A 16,388-nucleotide genomic window follows, 5' to 3' on the forward strand; every position below is an offset into this window, starting at 1 on the left:
GGAGAGATGGAGGAGAGATGGAGGAGAGATGGAGGAGAGATGGAGGAGAGATGGAGGAGAGATGGAGGAGAGATGGAGGAGAGATGGAGGAGAGAAATAGAAGCTGAGAGAAGCAAAAGACCATGGTAGTACTGTTTGATGGTAGTAAGTAATTAAGGAGTGAATTAAAAGTGAAGATATGTCTATTAAGGCAGATAGTAATGAATAATGATTAGTATATCTCAAGTTACTATTATATATCTAGAGTAAACTGTAATAAGCTATTCCAGTATAGTTATTGAAAAAGTTGTTAGTTCAATCAAACCTCATATAATCCTCAAAGGGCTGTCATTACTCTCTCTCTTTTCTGCGAAATTGACGTCTAGATTTCTTAAGGCTTCTATCGCTGCCACAAGATTATTCCCTCTTGTTCGATCACTGGGACGTGGGTGATCCTAGACGGTCCCTTGGATGTTCCAACTTGGATAACCCAAGGAGTCCGAATGGAGGTATGAATGCATGAGTTTGGTAATGCGGAGTGACTCGTGGAATCATGTAAGACTCCGTTTCATGGGCAATAGATTCTTCTCAAACGATTAAGGCTAGAATATCCGTCAGGTATCGATTCTCATTAACAGACGAGCAAATCCAGAGTCAACGCTCTTAGCAATCATATCAAGCCAACCCCATTAACAAGATCCTCTACTGGTTCTTGAAGATAGCCTCGTTATAGTCGCTCACCAACTTATCCACATCTTCCTTTTTCATCCCCATGTCTTCTCTTCTCACGTTGTTCCTCTCATACCTATCCCGAACCAAAGATAGCAGCTCCTCTTGTAGGCTTCGTAGCTTAGCTTCTTCTTCAGCCGTTGAGAACGGAGCCTCTCGGCGACTTGGCAGGCTGCATTCGAGCGACCATTGTCGCTTAATAGCCATGTTATCGTCCAAAGCAAAATCATACCCAAGGCACACGGGGCAGGACAGGTCATCCCCACAGCTACCAAAGAGGTCAGGCCATATCTGCTGACAGCCGCGGCAAAACCACCCCATCGAACCGCAATAGGGGCAGCGGCCGCCGAAGTAATACTTGAGGACATCACTACCGAGAGTGAGTCAGAATTCTAAAACATAGGACTCAAAGAGAATGGAACTTACCGCCCATGAGGCCGAACTATCAGGTTGGTTTCCCCGTCCCCTTCATTTTGGGATTTGAAGCGCTGAAGGAACGTCTCCAGGCTCTCTTCCTCGTGGATGGTGTGATCTTCGCACGAGCAGTACCAAACATGTTCTTCCTCGTGAGTATCTTTATAGTGGACGTTTGGTCCGTTTAAAGTCCAATATCCCTTGGATTTGGGGATGTGCCAGTGCACGTGCTGCACCATAAGGCGGGTTGCGCTTGAGCTTGGATCTTGTCTGGCTGAAGCAGACTTGACAATGAGCATGGCTGCTGCTTTGGGTGTGTATACCAAGATCAGGTCGCCTTCTTCTACGTCCTGGGGTAGCTTGTCCATTTTGGCGAAGCGTGTGGCGTTCTGGTGTTGAGAGAGAAGTGAAATTGGGAAATGGATAGAGTCAGATAACTTAGGCAGCAGGTGGATATCAGGAATCTTGTGGTATTGATGACGTAGAGTGTCGCTTAAGGAGCCAGGGAATTCGTCGCACGAACTTGCCTGATAACTATCAACTACAATTATTTCAGAAATTCAATCTACATTGCAAGCAAACGAAATACACAAGCCGGAAACAGCAGTGACAGAGGGTCATCCGGGAGTAGGATCTCAGCAGCAAGAGATATGGCCTAATAATCCCCTGTGGGCAGCCCTCCACTCGTAGGAACATGCTGGCCATGAAAGCCAAAGCCTACCGGTCCGTTGAGATGCGCTCTACCCAGCTCAGACATATCGCGGGCATCCAGACAGAGCAAGTAGCTTTTCCCGGCCTTCCCATCCAGCACAACACTCAGAAGGACGCCATCATCCTCATTAGCGCCCGCAGGCTCAGCGACAAAGATTGCTTCTCCAGGCGACTGTCCATGCTGTTTCCAGACAATAGTCTCTTTGGCCACGCTGTCGTATTTCATGATGCCATCGGAGAAAGTCGATTCGTGGCGGTCAGTCACGGCGTAGGTGTACCGATGCTTCTGCGTGACATATCTCGGGTTCAGGGTAGGCAGCTCAGGAGTGTACGCCTTGCATGCTGTCCAGTCGATTGACGCCTCTTTGACCTCTGACGTTGGAGCCGAAGGAATACCCGGAAGCCGGAAGCTGGTCACCGCTGAACGACACCCATCACGCTTGCCTTGGACAAAGGCCTTTGCGCTGGGGGACGAAGAAAGCATGTTCTCGTAGTAGAATTTCTCGAGTATGGCGAGGTCATCGAACATGACCAGGTTAGATTAAGGGAAAACCCACATGGACTGGCCCAGGATCCATACAGTGCTAGCTTAAGTCTGAGTGGGCATGTTATTTATTCGACTGGAGGCCCCCGTCAAAACCTTCTACCAGTACAAGAGCTGATGGGAAAGGTTTCATGGCTGTAGACTTCCATTGAGATTACTTTGACGAATCGAACGTATACAGAGTAGAATGAAATTTACTACGAGCGCTGCAAAACTGCTTCTCAATTTGATGTGGTGGCGTCTGATAATCACCTTTCTCTCTCAAAGCTAGGCAAAGCAATTATCGTTGGTTCCAGTATATTCGACGTCCCATTGCCTTCCAGACCACTTACCAAGCCTTTTGTGAGCCGTACGAATCGCCATTTCCACTAAAGCTATGCAAGTAGTTGGATCAGCACTGACTTCTGCGAATTCGCTGATTATGTGCTAAAACAGAATGGATCGCCCATACGGGACTGGGCGCGTTAGCGCCGTCCTTGGAAGCATGTCAGGGTGGTAAGGTTTCAAGCCATCCTTTACATATAGATGCTGGAAAACATGTACAACGGAGACAAGAGCGACCTTTTCGCTGATTCTCATCTTCAGCCATTAAAGCCTTCTACGACGTTATGGACACCAATGCGCTTATTGATCTCGTTCACGAGGTGCAGGGCCAGCTTTGGGTTGACAAAGTGAATGAGGCCTACCGAACGGGCCGTCTCTGCCAATGGGTGTCAACTTTCCATCCTGACAAGCTTCCTTGTCGACTTGATGGCACGTTTCATCATGGAGCATTTAATGCCTGCATGAAGATGGTCTTCAGCGACAGCACTGCCTGGATGGTTCGTTTTCCTCGTGTGGGGATGGTCTGTGATGCCTACACCGATGAGAAAGTTGCCATGGAGGTGACGGTCCTGAGTCTCATCCGCAACAGGACTACCATTCCCGTCCCAAGAGTCCAGGCGTGGGGTCTTGCTGCCAGCAACCCACTGGGTCTAGGCCCATTCATCATAATGGACTTCATTGACGGGGTGAGCCTTAGCGACCTTCTCCAAGACCCTAACACTGATCGGCCAAGCAGAGTAATGAGGGAGGACATCAGCGATGGTGATATTGAAGTTATCTACAGACAGTTGGCGAATTTTTTGCTTCAGCTTTTCAAGCTTGATTTTGACCAGATTGGTAGCCTGCCATCACCCCAGGCTGAAGCCCAAAGCCCTACACCACCACGGCCACTCACATTCAAGGCACATAGCATCCTACAAAATGGAGGAGTCGATGTTTTTGGTATGCTTTGTTACCTTTGTTTTTCCTTCTCAACCCTAACGCCCCTGATTGAGTCCATTAACTAAGTAAATTACACCTAGGTGACCAAGCAGAGGGCTTTACAACGACGACTGAGTATTTTCAATATGTTGTTGGCCAGGATTGGGAGCAGCTTGTTCACCAGCCAAACTCGACCGTTGGTTTATATGATGCTAAAAACAAATATGTAGCATTTAAGGTCCTAAGAAGTCTGATCCCTGACTTGGTCCACGCGAAGTACGACAGCTGCAAGTTCAAGCTGATTTGTGATGATCTCGGCTTGGCAAATCTCATTGTCCGTGGCAAGGGAGACCTCACTGTTGTTGGAGTAGTGGACCTTGAGTGGTCATACATCGGACCTGCCCAGCTTTTTGGCTCAGCACCGTGGTGGCTTCTCCAGGACAGGCCCGTCAACAGCACATGGGACTGCGAGGATGACGAGCCACCTATGATTGCCGCCCGGTATTTCAAATGCCTAGAGATTTTCATACGTATCTTAGAGGAGGAAGAGGCAAGAATGCCAGGGCATGAAGAGAGAGAGCTCTCCTGTCTTGTCAAGTGGTCGCAAGCCTCCGGGGCTATGTGGCTGCACATGCTCCTCTCATCAGGCTTTAATGACCATCGCAGCTTTCCTTTTACGCAGCTGCGCCGACATGTGGGGGATACTAAGTGGGCGAAGCGTGAGAAGGAATTTGACAACGCAGAAGAGCTTGAGGCATTCGCGGTGTGGAAGGTGAGCGAGTTGGATAAATATGACAGAGCCTTGGAAAAGGTGGAGGAGAACAAAGCACTTATGGACAGTGGGAATATGACAAAGGAGGAGTTCATTGCCAACGCTCTAAGAGAATCAGGCTGCATATCATGTTCCTCTTCGTTGGCGATCAACGATGAGATGAGAAAATGATGGGGGGTTTGTTCGACAAGGCGGCCTCGGAGCTTGCAAAGTGTGTCTCTTAATTGGGTAAATTTACGATTCTAAAGGGGGACAAGGCAGTCTTTTTGAGCAATATAGGGCGTTTGAAACCAGATTAGATAGATTCAGATCCAAGAAACTCACGGGTCTCTTCATGTCTCTTAAAAGAGCAAATCCACCCAAATTGTTTGCCACAGATCCCGCATTCCAGATTCCTTGCCCTTGCAAAGGGATATTTTAAGCATAAATAGGATTTATGATTGTTGCATGTCAAACTAAAGCTTTGAAAATGCTCTCTAAGGTAATCAAGTGAACGTTTATCGGCTGAATCCACGGAATCAGCCTTGCGGGGGAAAGCCGTCGGTGATGATTCAGTCCCGCGCCTCGGCCTCGGCGTAGGCAACCAGAATACCACATATCTTTTCGGCGCAGTCAACGTCCAACTTACTACGCCCATGTAGACAGCATATGCAAGATACGCAGAGGACTGGGGACTGACAATGGAGCAAAATATGAGTGCAAACTCCCTCGGTGGTCGTCGTTTGAGATGCGAAATATGTGCCTTCACGTTTCACCGCAGTGACCACCTCAAACGCCATCTACTCATCCGTAAGTGTGCATGCAAATGCATCAAGGCTTGACTGATCGGCTTAGATAAACCACCTAAACAATATCGATGCCAGTTCTGCAGCTCTACGTATAGTCGCGGGTAAGGCAGGGCTCATGCGTGCCGCGATCACTATACAACTAACGTTGTACAACAGGGATGTTCTTCGACGACACTGGGCTACGTGCGCCAGACGTCTGCAATCAGGACTGGAGATTCCCAAGGCGGATTCTGGAGGTAAACATAAGCACGCCTGCGATGCTTGTGCCCGTCTGAAAAAGGCGTGTAATGGGCTGCAGCCGTGTGCCGAGTGCGAGTCCCGCGGGAAACTGTGTTCTTATGAACGTTTAACTGGTGGTCAACCGACCCGGGCCAAACGAAGGGAGTTGACGTCTGTGTATTCGGAACAGCAGGACTGGGAGACGAAAGGTTTCGGGTATCAGACTCTACTTCCGTCAAAGCCGGCATACCTGAATTACAGAATCAGTGCAGGAGTATTGCCTGGGATATCAATCGGTGGCCCATAGTGTAGTATCTCAATACTACGAGGATAATACAGGCCAAGAGACCGAACCCCCGCAGATTCCCTCGTAGATGACCCCATTCGGGCCGGGGTCGAAATCAGTGAGTGCCGGTACCTTGCTTCCCCCTAGATGCCCTCATGCCTGCCTAGGTGCTTGTAGACTACTATGTGGATACCTGTCAGAAAAGCAAGCTTTGAATTCATACAATGTAGTAATAACACACAGGCTTCCGTAGTAGTACACAGCAAGGTCCTTAAGTGAAGTATTCTTAGCATTTCTTATAGGTATGACAGGCTTGAGCTATTGGAAGGCATGGCGGCAGCACGCAGCAAGATCCTCAGCCGTGAATGTTATATCTCTTTCCATCGTGTTAGGGGTGTGCGGGCGGCGCATGATGGATTCAAACTCTAGCTCCAGTGGAGCATTCTCAACACTTACTGAGGTAATGATAATCTCTTGGTCCGCTAAGTGAGGTCCTAGCGCTGTTGGGGAGCCTGTTTGATTAGATAGCAGAAAGTGCTCGACCTCTGCCTGTAGTCCACGCGTGATTCTGGGGGTGATAGGTCTGAGGTTGTAGACTTTCAAGATGACTCGCTCGGGGAATCTCTGGATATGAAAGAGTATGACCGTATTGACTTGGTAGCCGGAATTTGAAAACCACCAGTGTGCATCAGTTCGTAGTTGTGCTTCTGATTCAGAAAGACCAGTTTCAATAACAAGCGAAGGCCAGTCATTATCTTCGGAAGGATTCCTTGACAGAGTGAGAGACTCGTCAGCTTCTTTGTCGCATGTTCTTCCACTGTACCGGGAGGCTGTGTTCATAGTGTAATCATCTGAATCAATTCCCATTTTGAATAATTTCAGGACAAGACAGCATGTTGGCTAAACAGGGGTGTATAGCGAAAGAGAGATGAGGCAGAAGAAGCGAAGCAAGAAGGCTATTAACAAAGCAGGATGAGTAGTCATACATCCAACCACTCAGCCAAAAAGGCGTCCAGACAACCATCTCTAGCTAGTAGGGATAGTAGTAGTAGGGGCAACACGCAGGAACACAACAGCATTTATGGAGGGGAAGGTATGTTATTGATAAGAGCACCCCCGGCCCCGGCAGCAACATGAGGAAAGTCGGGCCGGGGTGGGGCCGGAAGCGGGCGGGGCTAGTTTATCCGGAAGCAGTACTTTGCTTATCGCTTATCAACACAATCTACACGACACTCTCCAGCCTATTTCACTAGAGAGGTACATCAACGCGCCTTTTTCCAGTTACCAAATCAAATCATTCAGTCTGTGTTAGCGCAGAGAATACCTATTTAGTGCATTATTGTCGTTGTCGCTATCTAAACTCCAACTGAGAACAGCGTCTTCCTGCTCCGTTAGATCCTTGTCTTACCAGCTCCCCCAAAATGGCTGACGAAATACCGACGGCGTCCAGTTAGGACATCGACGACTCTGATTTGTCAACAGCCATGTCAGAAACAGATACTGTGATATTTACAGAAATGCCAGATGACGTCCAGGCGATACTCCGCGGCTATGAGCCCTCAGATACTAGCGATGACGCGGTGCACGTCCTTCGCGAGACTTTTAAGTACCTACCTGCTGACGGGAGACGCAACCTTGCGCAAGACATAGTTCAGGCTGGAGCGCAGGGCAAGTTAAAGCAACTTGCACAAAGCATAATCACTGGCCTCCTGACACCCCTGAAGGTTGCTGGGGATAAGACAGCGGAGGTTACGCCTTCGCCGCGAATTGGCTTGGAAGACTCGCTAGAGAGTCTTACTGCTATGACAGACAAGTCCATGACACGTGCGCAACAGCAACAGCTCCGAGAAGAAGCACTATGGAGAGATGGCAACAAATGCGTAATCTCTGGCGAGTACGACGTCAATCTAAACGACGAGTATCCCGACGAGGTCACGGCAGACCTCGAGACAGCGCACATTATACCTTTCGCCATTGCGAAATTCGACAACGATGCTGAGCGCCAGCGGATGATAGTTTGGGTGAATATGTTCCGTTATTTTCCAAGCATTCGGTCGAGGCTCAACTTCCACTACGATCAGATCAACTCATTGACAAATGTCATGATGTTGTCAGACATGATCCACAAACAGTTCGGACGGTTCAGTCTGACACTGGAACCAACGGACACCCTGAATCAGTATCGGTTGAAGACATTCCCTAGTTGCACCAGAAATTTAAGATATCATCTTCCAAAAAGTGGCGTTGTCAATCTTATATGCCATGACGGACGCTATCCTTTACCGTCCCCTGAATTACTTCAGCTTCATTGTTCCGTGGCTAATATACTCAATGCCACGGGAAGGGGCGAGAAAATTGACAGAATTCTGCGAGACTATGTCGCCACTGGCGCACTCGCCCGTGATGGAAGCACTAATATCTCGGAGCTGTTGTCTGTGAGTAAACTCATGTTGTTGCCCACGGTTGATGAGCGCGGCATGAACTAGAAGTCTGGAAGAGCAATGTTCAGTGATACGCGCAAGAGTCCTACTTTAAAAACAGAGAGCGATGAATCAAAAGAGAATAGACCAGAGTGCTAGTTGCTGGCACAGGTGGTTTAACAGCGAAGATACTCCAATACCTTCAGTCTGAATTCGGGGAGCGACTGTATCTGCAGTACACAGGAAACGAAGCTAAACGAAAGGAGCATGCAAATTAAACCTTGACCCAATAGTCACGCAAGCCGTCGTTCTCAATCCGCCTCCATTCTCCAATATTCCGGTCTTCTTCCGCCTTGCCCATCTCGTTTGGTTTGTTGCCAAGGCCCAGATTGTACGGTCGGTAGCTTGGGTCAGCTCGCAGCCGTCGAATGACACTGCCGTGAATTTTGGCATCTTTGGGAAGCGGCCTTCGCGAACCTCTTGCATGCCATCGAGTCATACGGACCGAACCATCCGGCGTGATCTTTGGTCTTTTGAAGGGGATCCACTCCAGAAGTCTCCAGAAGAAAGTCTCAGTTGGTCTCCCACTATCATAGTCGAGGGAATCGTGGATCTGAGCGCGCTCAGCCTGGCGTACGATGTCCAGACCGTTTTCACTTGTTGCTGGATCTTGGCAGCCGAGCGCCTCAAGCTTGTCGCTTTCGAACGTAAGCCCCGCCTTGATGGCTTCCTGGACCATCCATGTCAGAGGGATCTGGCTTGTGGGCCAGGACTTGCTCGGCCAGCCTCCCCCAACGTCGCCATGGTTTCCGGCGAAATACACCTCCTCAAAGTCGGCCTCGAGCACTGAGGATTCACCGTCGTTGTCCGAGTCGTAAATGTTTTCGGGCCCTTTCTTCCAGTCCTTAACGCTTTGCTTCGTGTCCGGTGATCCCGTGCCCAGCTTGCTCTCGAAGAGTACGGGCTGGAATTTGATTCTCCGCTCATCAATACTGACAGCGTGTCTCATGATCTTCGGGCTTGGCCGCGTGCTGCTCTCCCTGTTAAACTCGGCCACACTGTTGACCGTATCGAACAAGCCCAAGAAGTGGACTTGCCCCACGGGTCGACACATTGTCTCCCGACTCACGCTCAGGCATCGCATTGCACCCAAACGCTCCTCTTTATCCTCGCCCTCGGAAAATTTCCACTGCGTGAACGCCTCCCAGACGAACGGGATCAGCTCCTCGTTGTCTGCAGAGAGGAGGCCGATATAATCGAGCATCTCGTTCAGGAATCGAGCCGTGTAGGCGCCTCGAGAGAAACCAAAGAGGTAGATCTTGGCGCCTGGTACCCACCGGCGCGCAAGGAAGCGGTAGCCCCGAATAACATGCTGATCGAACGAGGTCGCAAGCGCAAGGTCAAAGGCCTTTGAAGTCCATGACTTGCCGCTGCGGCGCAGGACGGCATGAGCGACCGATCCTGGCGTTATGTCTGACCCAATGCCAGCTGCGCCAGATTAGCTGCTGTCATTTGATGTTGGTGACATACATACGTTGGTAGTAGCAGTCTATGCCCGTTAGCGCGACATCAATGATTGGGTCCAGGATAGTACTTGCATCGATTCTCCTTGGTTCGATCCAGCATTCGAAAGATCTTGAGGATGTTACTCTCGCCGCCGTCTGCACGAAAAGTATTTCCCGTGCCGTCGAAACACAGGACGAGCTCTCGCGTGGGCGCGTCACTCCCGTATTCGGAGTCTTTGTCTGTCATGTCGGTAGCGCTTATAGATGCACAAACAATACAAAGGCTAGAGATTGTAATTGGGATTTCTATCTGAAAACAAGTGGGATCTACGAATATATAAGAATCAACTCATTTGAAGCAGTGACCCCGTGAGCGACGACGCTCAGCTTATAGGTGAAGGGCCTCATTTCCCAGGGTCAGCCTTGTCATGGCCACCAGCCCACCAGGCGGCCGCGGCGTACTACTATGTAGGTTTGCGCTAGGGTTGGCGTGCGTCAGATATGATTTGGCGGTTGAGTGGAGGCCAAATGGAGACCAAGTGCCAATCTTTACTTTATGATAGGGGTTTATGGAAGGTGTTTGTCGATCTTTCGTGTTGATCTTGGTAGCGGCGGTGATGCGGTTCGCGAACAGTGGAAACTTTTGAGATCCTGCAAATGATCAAGTAATGGCATAATATGGGCAATGGCAGAAAATCTGATCTATTAGTTGCAACTCGCATGTTACTGAGATGAAGGCAGGGCGTAGCTGAACAACTGTCCTTTGCAGGATTCAGCACGTCCCATAAGGTTCGACGCGCTGCGAAGTGCAGATGCGTGGCGCGGATCCTCTCTCAGCGCAACAAATCACACCGCCGGATGAGCCCAGCAGATGAAGCCTTCTTGTTGCAAAGGAGGGCCGGAAACTCGAGCTGAACAAGATGAGATTACCACTTGGTAGTGCTTAGTAGATCCATCACATGTACAGAGTGGGATGCCTCGCCAGCCTTATACCTCAGCTGCTTACGGAGTACCAACAATGTGGCCGTAGCCACTCAATGCCACTTAAGACATGTGTAAGACTGTAACGAGGCAAGGCAAAGTCAGGGACATACACCCTCACACACCAGAAACGGAAACTTCATCATCTCCCGCCTGCCATCCTCCCAATCCTCCACTTCCTTCTCCAGCGTCCACCCAACCGACACCTTGACCTCGGCGAATCCCACCTCCCGCATAAGATCCTCCATCCACCCGCGCGGAATCCCATGCCTCTCCACCCCCGCCAGCTTATCCTTGGGATGGAACAAGCGCGCCTGCGGCCCAAAGTCCTCGAAATCAGTTAGGCAAACCCGACCCCCGGACTTGAGACAGCCGCGGAGGGTGCTGAGGAACTGCCGGAGGTCGGGGACATGATGCATGACGAGGTGGGAGAGGATGAGGTCGAATTTGCGCCTTGCGCCTGTGCCGGGGCCTGTAGACTCGGTTGCGGACGCCGGGGGCAGGACTGGATCCTCTGGGTTCGTGAGTAAGTGGCAGAGCGGCGTGATGTTCTTTGGGGTGTTGGGGTCGGAGAGCTTTGCGTTTAGCATTTCGATCATGCCGTCTGAGGGGTCGATGGCGACGATGTGCTTGACGTGCGGCGCGACGCGGAGGGTGAGTAGGCCTGTGCCGCAGCCGACTTCGAGGACGTCGAGGGTTTGCTCGCCATTTGATAGAGTCGTGATGAGGGGGTGGAGGGTTTCGTAGGCTAGGCGGGTGGCTTCCTGTACGGAGGGGTTAAGGTCCCAGTTGGCGGCTTCGGCGTTGAAGCGGACGTTTCCTTCTGGTGGGTGGGCCATTGTCATGATTCAGAGATGGAGTTGCGTTAGAGACTTGATGATTATGATGATGGTGGTTTGTTTATGTCTGGTTGATCTGGAGACTGGAGTATCGTCCGGGTAGCACCGTAGTAGATACGCCAGTGCGGGGTCGGGCAGTGGATCTGAAGTCTTCCCCTCATGGTTCATCTTCATCAACCAAGCATAATTCGGTGCTTTATTATTATAGTGTATACCAGATCCATACTATGCATGATCTTTCACATGGATAAACCATGGTATCCGCAAATGAGATTTGAGACAAGACATAGACATGCCTCAACCTCGGTATAATATAACCCGCGATATGCTTACAGCCAGCCTCTGAGAGGAGATGATTTCACGTTCTATTTAAGAGACATTATTGGAACATGTTCTCTTCCAAGTGACAATCACGAAGGCTTCCTCAAGCAGACGGAGCTATAGAGTCCATTGCTTGCTGTGTTGATCATCGGCTACTATTTACCTCTCTCTTCCAGTCATTTCATCTTATCATTACACCTCAGAACCCACTCTACACTCGCAATAAGATGACCTCGTTCTCTTCTGTTACCCTGTCTCTCTCTATCCTACTGTCAGGCTACCTCAGCGCCATCTGCATAAAGCCTCCAACCACAACCCAACGATCCCCCTACGAAACCGACCGCATCCGCATCATCACAGGCAACGTTGCCATCAATGCAAGCCGCGCCGTCGTCCTCATCAGCGCTTACCACGCGCTCATCACCCACTTCTACTCACCAAACACCAATACCGGCATTCTGTCCAGCATCTGCCCTCACCCCGAGAATCTCAACCCAGAGACCCTCACCTGGAGTCCGACGGTGCTTCTCTCCCTCCTAGCCATCGCATCCGGCGCTGCCATCCGCCTCTCGGCGTTTGGAGGCCTAGGTCGGAATTTCACGTTTTATCTCGCGGTGCCGGACCGATTGGTTACGGACGGTGTATATGCGTATGTCCAGCATCCGAGTTATACGGGGTTAGCCCTTGTGGGGCTGGGGTGTTTTGGTCTGTGTTGTCGGTGGGATGGGGCAGTAGGAGCGTGCTTATTGAGTAAGAATGTGATTGAGAGGCTTGATGGATTGGGTATGACGGTGACAGGGGCGTTGGGGACGGTAGCTGTGGTGGGATTGGGGTTGAGGGTAAGGGATGAGGAGAGGATGCTGCGGGAGAAATTTGGGAGGGAGTGGGAGGGGTGGCATGCCACAACGGCGAGGTTCGTTCCGGGTATTTGGTAGATAGAATATCAATTCAGGGTATGATACTCCTTGACTGTAGATATCGGTGGAGCTGAAGCACAAAAAAAACAATGACATCATTGAATTGGAGATGACTGAAGTATACTTACCTCTACTACACGTATGAGTAGAGAGGTATGAACTAGGGACAGCATTATATTGACACTCGGTCTGAATAAGAAATTGAACGAGCCCAGCCTCTGCCATTCTTTTCTTCTGGTGTTCAAAATAAACGTGCGATGTACTGTAGCTGCCATCGGAGTTGGTCCGGTGGAGTCTCGTGCTCCAAGCGATCCTTCCCTTCAACTCTGCCACATCATCCCGCTTCCTTCATCCATCCTCGTCCGTCCTCTGCTTGGTTTGGTTTATTTCCATCAATTGAATTGATACCAACATGGGTATCTTCAGTCGCTTCCTCAAGCTAACCACCATCGGAGGCGCCGCTACTGTCGGCGGCTTCTTCTGGTACACGCGCAACGACGTCTTCGTGCCGCTCCCTCTATCTGATCGCATCTTCCACTCCGCCCGCTTCAACGCCCTCAATCCCCTGCGCAACCCCACCACCCACGATCTCTGCATCCGCAGAGTCCCCTTATCAGACATTGACCCCACCCTCCTCGAAAAGAAGGGAAAACTAGTCGAGGCATTCTGCGCCGGAGTCTGGAGCGGCTGGGGTATGTCCACAGACAGCCTTGAGACCAGTCACCCATGTAAAGCAGCAAAGCTAACAACGTCCAGGCTACGCGTTCCAACGCGCCTACCTCGCCCGCAAATATCAAGGCCCCGAAACCGCCCACCAGCTCTGGTCCCGCTCCGAGCTGCGCTCCTCCTCCTATGAACCCGGCACCCTGATCACGGACCACTTCGAGGTCGTCGAGAAGACCCCCAACCGCATCGTCGTGCGGTGCGGGGCGTCCCCGCGCGTGCAGGATGTCCGTCCCTCCGACGGCCTGTTTGAGATGTCGGTGGACGTGAAGCCCGACGAGGGGGTGGCGGAGTTTGGGCTCAAGAGCTGTTTCTTCCAGGGGCTGGGCACGGCCGCGGCGCAGCCGATGCCGCCGCATATTGTCTGGTTGCATCAGCAGTATACTAAGTTGTGGATGGAGACGGCTATCCGGAATGTCTTGCGGTGATTTGATGTCTTGTTTGTATATATGTATATGCCGTCTGGCGATCTAATCACTCTTGTTTATGCATGAACCCAGGAATCGATGTTTCAGAGCCAATCCCATCAGTATCCGATATCCGCCGGGGGCTGCAAGATCTATAGGCATGTTTTCTTTTCTTTTTCCGGATTTGGATTTGGATCCTGTACGTCTGGATTGTCCATGTCAGCAGCACCTAGCTCCACGGAGTACTCTGACTGAGCAGTTCATTAGCCGCGAATACAGAGGTATCATTAAGTCCATAGTTGGCAACGGACTCTAGACGAGCCCAGGAAGGTAAGGGCCCATACTGGCAGAATAATTGGTTAATGTTATGGATAGCAGATGAATCTGTCTTGAATTTGTATCTGATTTTTGGTCTACTATGAGCATGGTAGGAATAAGTGAACAATTAAGGCCTTAGTGCCTGCAGAGAGCCACAAGGTAACCAGAGGGTAGGATCTGAACGAAGGAGAACGCAAGCGCAACTGCTCTTTCTAATGTACAACAGGGGTATTGTAGGAAGGTTTCGACACCCATGGGAATGTATATTTCAAGAAAATAAAACACCACCAACCACCATCTGCTACCGTCTATGCCAGAGCAGCAATGAACATGACACCGATCAGACCTGAAATACCAACCGACATTCTGTTTGCGCCGTTGCTGAGGCCAGGAGTGAAGACGACCTCGGTCGGTGCGGTCAGTGTCGCCGATCCTGTTGCCGTGCCGGAAGCCCTTTCACCAGCTGCCGGTGACCAGGTAGCAATGGCAGTGACGGATGCAGCTGTAGAACTTCCAGTGGCTCCGAGAACGCGACGCGACGAAGTAAATGAACTGGCGCTAGAAGAGCCACCTAAAGCAGCCGCGCCGGACGAGACTGGGACAGGAATTGTGGAAGGTGGGGCAGACGCAGAGGCAATAGAGCCATGCTCTTCAGAACCGCTTTGGGCAGTGTCAGAGTCATCGAAGGATCCTGTGCTGACAGCTTGGGAGACGGGGTTCGGAGGTGTCGTAGGGATTTCAGAAAGAGCGCCTGCGGTCAGCCGGGATGCGACAGGCTCTGACTTTGTAACAGCAGCAGCGGAAGAGGCAGCGATAAAAGTTGCAACGACTTCAGCGCCAGAACTCGCGCTAGAGGCACCGTTCTTCTTGCTATCCAGGGCAGCCGCAGGTGAACTCTCCGCGACAGGGCAGATAGTGGTAGTCGATGTGACGTAGACGGTGCTCGTTGATTCTAACTCCGAATCACCGCCGTCAGCGGCAGACGCAGTGGGGCCAGCGGTGGAAGGTGTAACAGCGGGAACAGTCATGGACTCGGCAGCGGAGGTTCCTTCCTCAACTGTGTTGGTCTGAGCTGGCTGGGGAACAGCTGTTGTCTCAGCGGGGGCGGAAACGGTATGCGTCGCAGTATTTGCAGCCTGGACCGAGACCACAGTGCCTTCGACCTTGGAGGTTGTGGCTTGAGAGACAGCGGCAGACGAAGCAGCGCTGACTCCGTACTGGTAGACTTTGATGGAGTTGATCTCCCAGTAAGCCTCCTTGAATGCAGCGGGATTCTGAGCGACGTAGTTGACACAGCTCTGCAAGGGGCTGCTGGAATCGCTCATGGGACAGTTAGATTCGCCAAAAACATTACCGGCCCAGTCACCGCAAAAGGTCGTGTCAATGATGAACTTTTGTGCCTTGAAGCGCTCCGAAAAGTCGCAGGAGCCCTGCAGGTGCGCCACAGGGGTTCCGAACGAGGAGGTATCGGGGTTTCCGCTGGAAAGAGAGGCGGGAATTTGGCTGCGAGCGAAGAACCAGATCTTGAGAAAGGCGTCAGTCCACTCCATAGCATACACACCACCGCCCGCCTCATTGAAAGGATCGCCAGAGCTGCCATTGGTCCCCTTGACAACACATCCAATCGTGCCGGAAGCCTCGCCACACTGCGAGGAAGAGAGGGTGCCAGTCATGTCGTTGCTGCCCGAGACATCGCAAGTGCCACTGGTGTGAAGGACGATTTCATTTGCCTTTTGCAGGTTGACACCCTCGATGATATCAATCTCGCCGTCGTTGGGCCAGTCCTTACCGACGGACCAGAAGGCGGGCCATGTGCCGCAAATGCTGCCAGGCATGTGCTCGATATCGATGACATACAGTCCCTCCGTGTAGTACTTTTTGGATTCGATCCGTACCGACTCACGGCCGGGGCCGTTGGCGTTCAGGGTGTTCTCGTAGTCGACACCCATATAGAAGCTACCACTCGAAGTGACTTTGACCAACCCAGATTGTTCAGCGGAGCTCTGATTGACGTATGTGACATAGCCGTTAGTAGGGTCAGCTCCGTCGAAGAAATTCCAGTCATTGATGAAGCTTTCGCCCTGCCAGGACTCTGCAAGCTGGTATGTCTGCGTCTTACGAGCCTCCAGGGCTGTGGCTGAGACCAAGGATGAGGCAATGAGCGATCCTACACTCAACAAGAGCGACGAGGGAGCCATGATGCGCTCTTGAATAGTCAACAAAGGCTTGTAAGGAACGATGGAGCCTCAAGTTCGAGATGTTGAGACGAG

At 51.2% G+C, this 16,388-nt stretch overlaps 9 protein-coding genes across 9 annotated transcripts; 4 read left to right on the forward strand and 5 right to left on the reverse strand.

Moving 5' to 3' along the window:
* Positions 1 to 681: 681 nt before the first annotated feature.
* Positions 682 to 1,490, reverse strand: Aspvir_000399 (uncharacterized protein; the record flags this gene model as incomplete). The annotated part of the gene is made up of 2 exons (XM_043265535.1): positions 682 to 1,078; positions 1,135 to 1,490. 2 exons carry the CDS (start codon positions 1,488 to 1,490, stop codon positions 682 to 684), a joined length of 753 nt encoding a protein of 250 aa, XP_043121470.1.
* A 287-nt stretch (positions 1,491 to 1,777) lies between these two features.
* Positions 1,778 to 2,362, reverse strand: Aspvir_000400 (uncharacterized protein; the record flags this gene model as incomplete). Its single annotated transcript, XM_043265536.1, has 1 exon — positions 1,778 to 2,362. The coding sequence occupies one exon, from the start codon at positions 2,360 to 2,362 to the stop codon at positions 1,778 to 1,780; it is 585 nt and encodes a 194-aa protein (XP_043121471.1).
* A 623-nt stretch (positions 2,363 to 2,985) lies between these two features.
* On the forward strand, positions 2,986 to 4,565 carry Aspvir_000401 (phosphotransferase family protein; the record flags this gene model as incomplete). The annotated part of the gene is made up of 2 exons (XM_043265537.1): positions 2,986 to 3,643; positions 3,724 to 4,565. The coding sequence occupies 2 exons, from the start codon at positions 2,986 to 2,988 to the stop codon at positions 4,563 to 4,565; spliced, it is 1,500 nt and encodes a 499-aa protein (XP_043121472.1).
* Positions 4,566 to 7,204: 2,639 nt separating this feature from the next.
* On the forward strand, positions 7,205 to 8,173 carry Aspvir_000402 (HNH endonuclease signature motif containing protein; the record flags this gene model as incomplete). Its single annotated transcript, XM_043265538.1, has 1 exon — positions 7,205 to 8,173. The coding sequence occupies one exon, from the start codon at positions 7,205 to 7,207 to the stop codon at positions 8,171 to 8,173; it is 969 nt and encodes a 322-aa protein (XP_043121473.1).
* A 208-nt stretch (positions 8,174 to 8,381) lies between these two features.
* Aspvir_000403 (T6SS phospholipase effector Tle1-like catalytic domain-containing protein) lies at positions 8,382 to 9,859 on the reverse strand (the record flags this gene model as incomplete). Its single annotated transcript, XM_043265539.1, has 2 exons — positions 8,382 to 9,595; positions 9,706 to 9,859. The coding sequence occupies 2 exons, from the start codon at positions 9,857 to 9,859 to the stop codon at positions 8,382 to 8,384; spliced, it is 1,368 nt and encodes a 455-aa protein (XP_043121474.1).
* Positions 9,860 to 10,694: 835 nt separating this feature from the next.
* On the reverse strand, positions 10,695 to 11,438 carry Aspvir_000404 (class I SAM-dependent methyltransferase; the record flags this gene model as incomplete). Its single annotated transcript, XM_043265540.1, has 1 exon — positions 10,695 to 11,438. The coding sequence occupies one exon, from the start codon at positions 11,436 to 11,438 to the stop codon at positions 10,695 to 10,697; it is 744 nt and encodes a 247-aa protein (XP_043121475.1).
* A 542-nt stretch (positions 11,439 to 11,980) lies between these two features.
* On the forward strand, positions 11,981 to 12,688 carry Aspvir_000405 (methyltransferase family protein; the record flags this gene model as incomplete). Its single annotated transcript, XM_043265541.1, has 1 exon — positions 11,981 to 12,688. The coding sequence occupies one exon, from the start codon at positions 11,981 to 11,983 to the stop codon at positions 12,686 to 12,688; it is 708 nt and encodes a 235-aa protein (XP_043121476.1).
* A 394-nt stretch (positions 12,689 to 13,082) lies between these two features.
* Aspvir_000406 (uncharacterized protein) lies at positions 13,083 to 13,821 on the forward strand (the record flags this gene model as incomplete). The annotated part of the gene is made up of 2 exons (XM_043265542.1): positions 13,083 to 13,362; positions 13,427 to 13,821. The coding sequence occupies 2 exons, from the start codon at positions 13,083 to 13,085 to the stop codon at positions 13,819 to 13,821; spliced, it is 675 nt and encodes a 224-aa protein (XP_043121477.1).
* A 605-nt stretch (positions 13,822 to 14,426) lies between these two features.
* On the reverse strand, positions 14,427 to 16,316 carry eng2 (putative GPI anchored endo-1,3(4)-beta-glucanase; the record flags this gene model as incomplete). Its single annotated transcript, XM_043265543.1, has 1 exon — positions 14,427 to 16,316. One exon carries the CDS (start codon positions 16,314 to 16,316, stop codon positions 14,427 to 14,429), a length of 1,890 nt encoding a protein of 629 aa, XP_043121478.1.
* Between the last annotated feature and the right edge of the window lie 72 nt (positions 16,317 to 16,388).

Source organism: Aspergillus viridinutans (genome assembly GCF_018404265.1).
Source record: "Aspergillus viridinutans IFM 47045 DNA, scaffold_1, whole genome shotgun sequence".
NCBI lineage: Eukaryota > Fungi > Ascomycota > Eurotiomycetes > Eurotiales > Aspergillaceae > Aspergillus > Aspergillus viridinutans.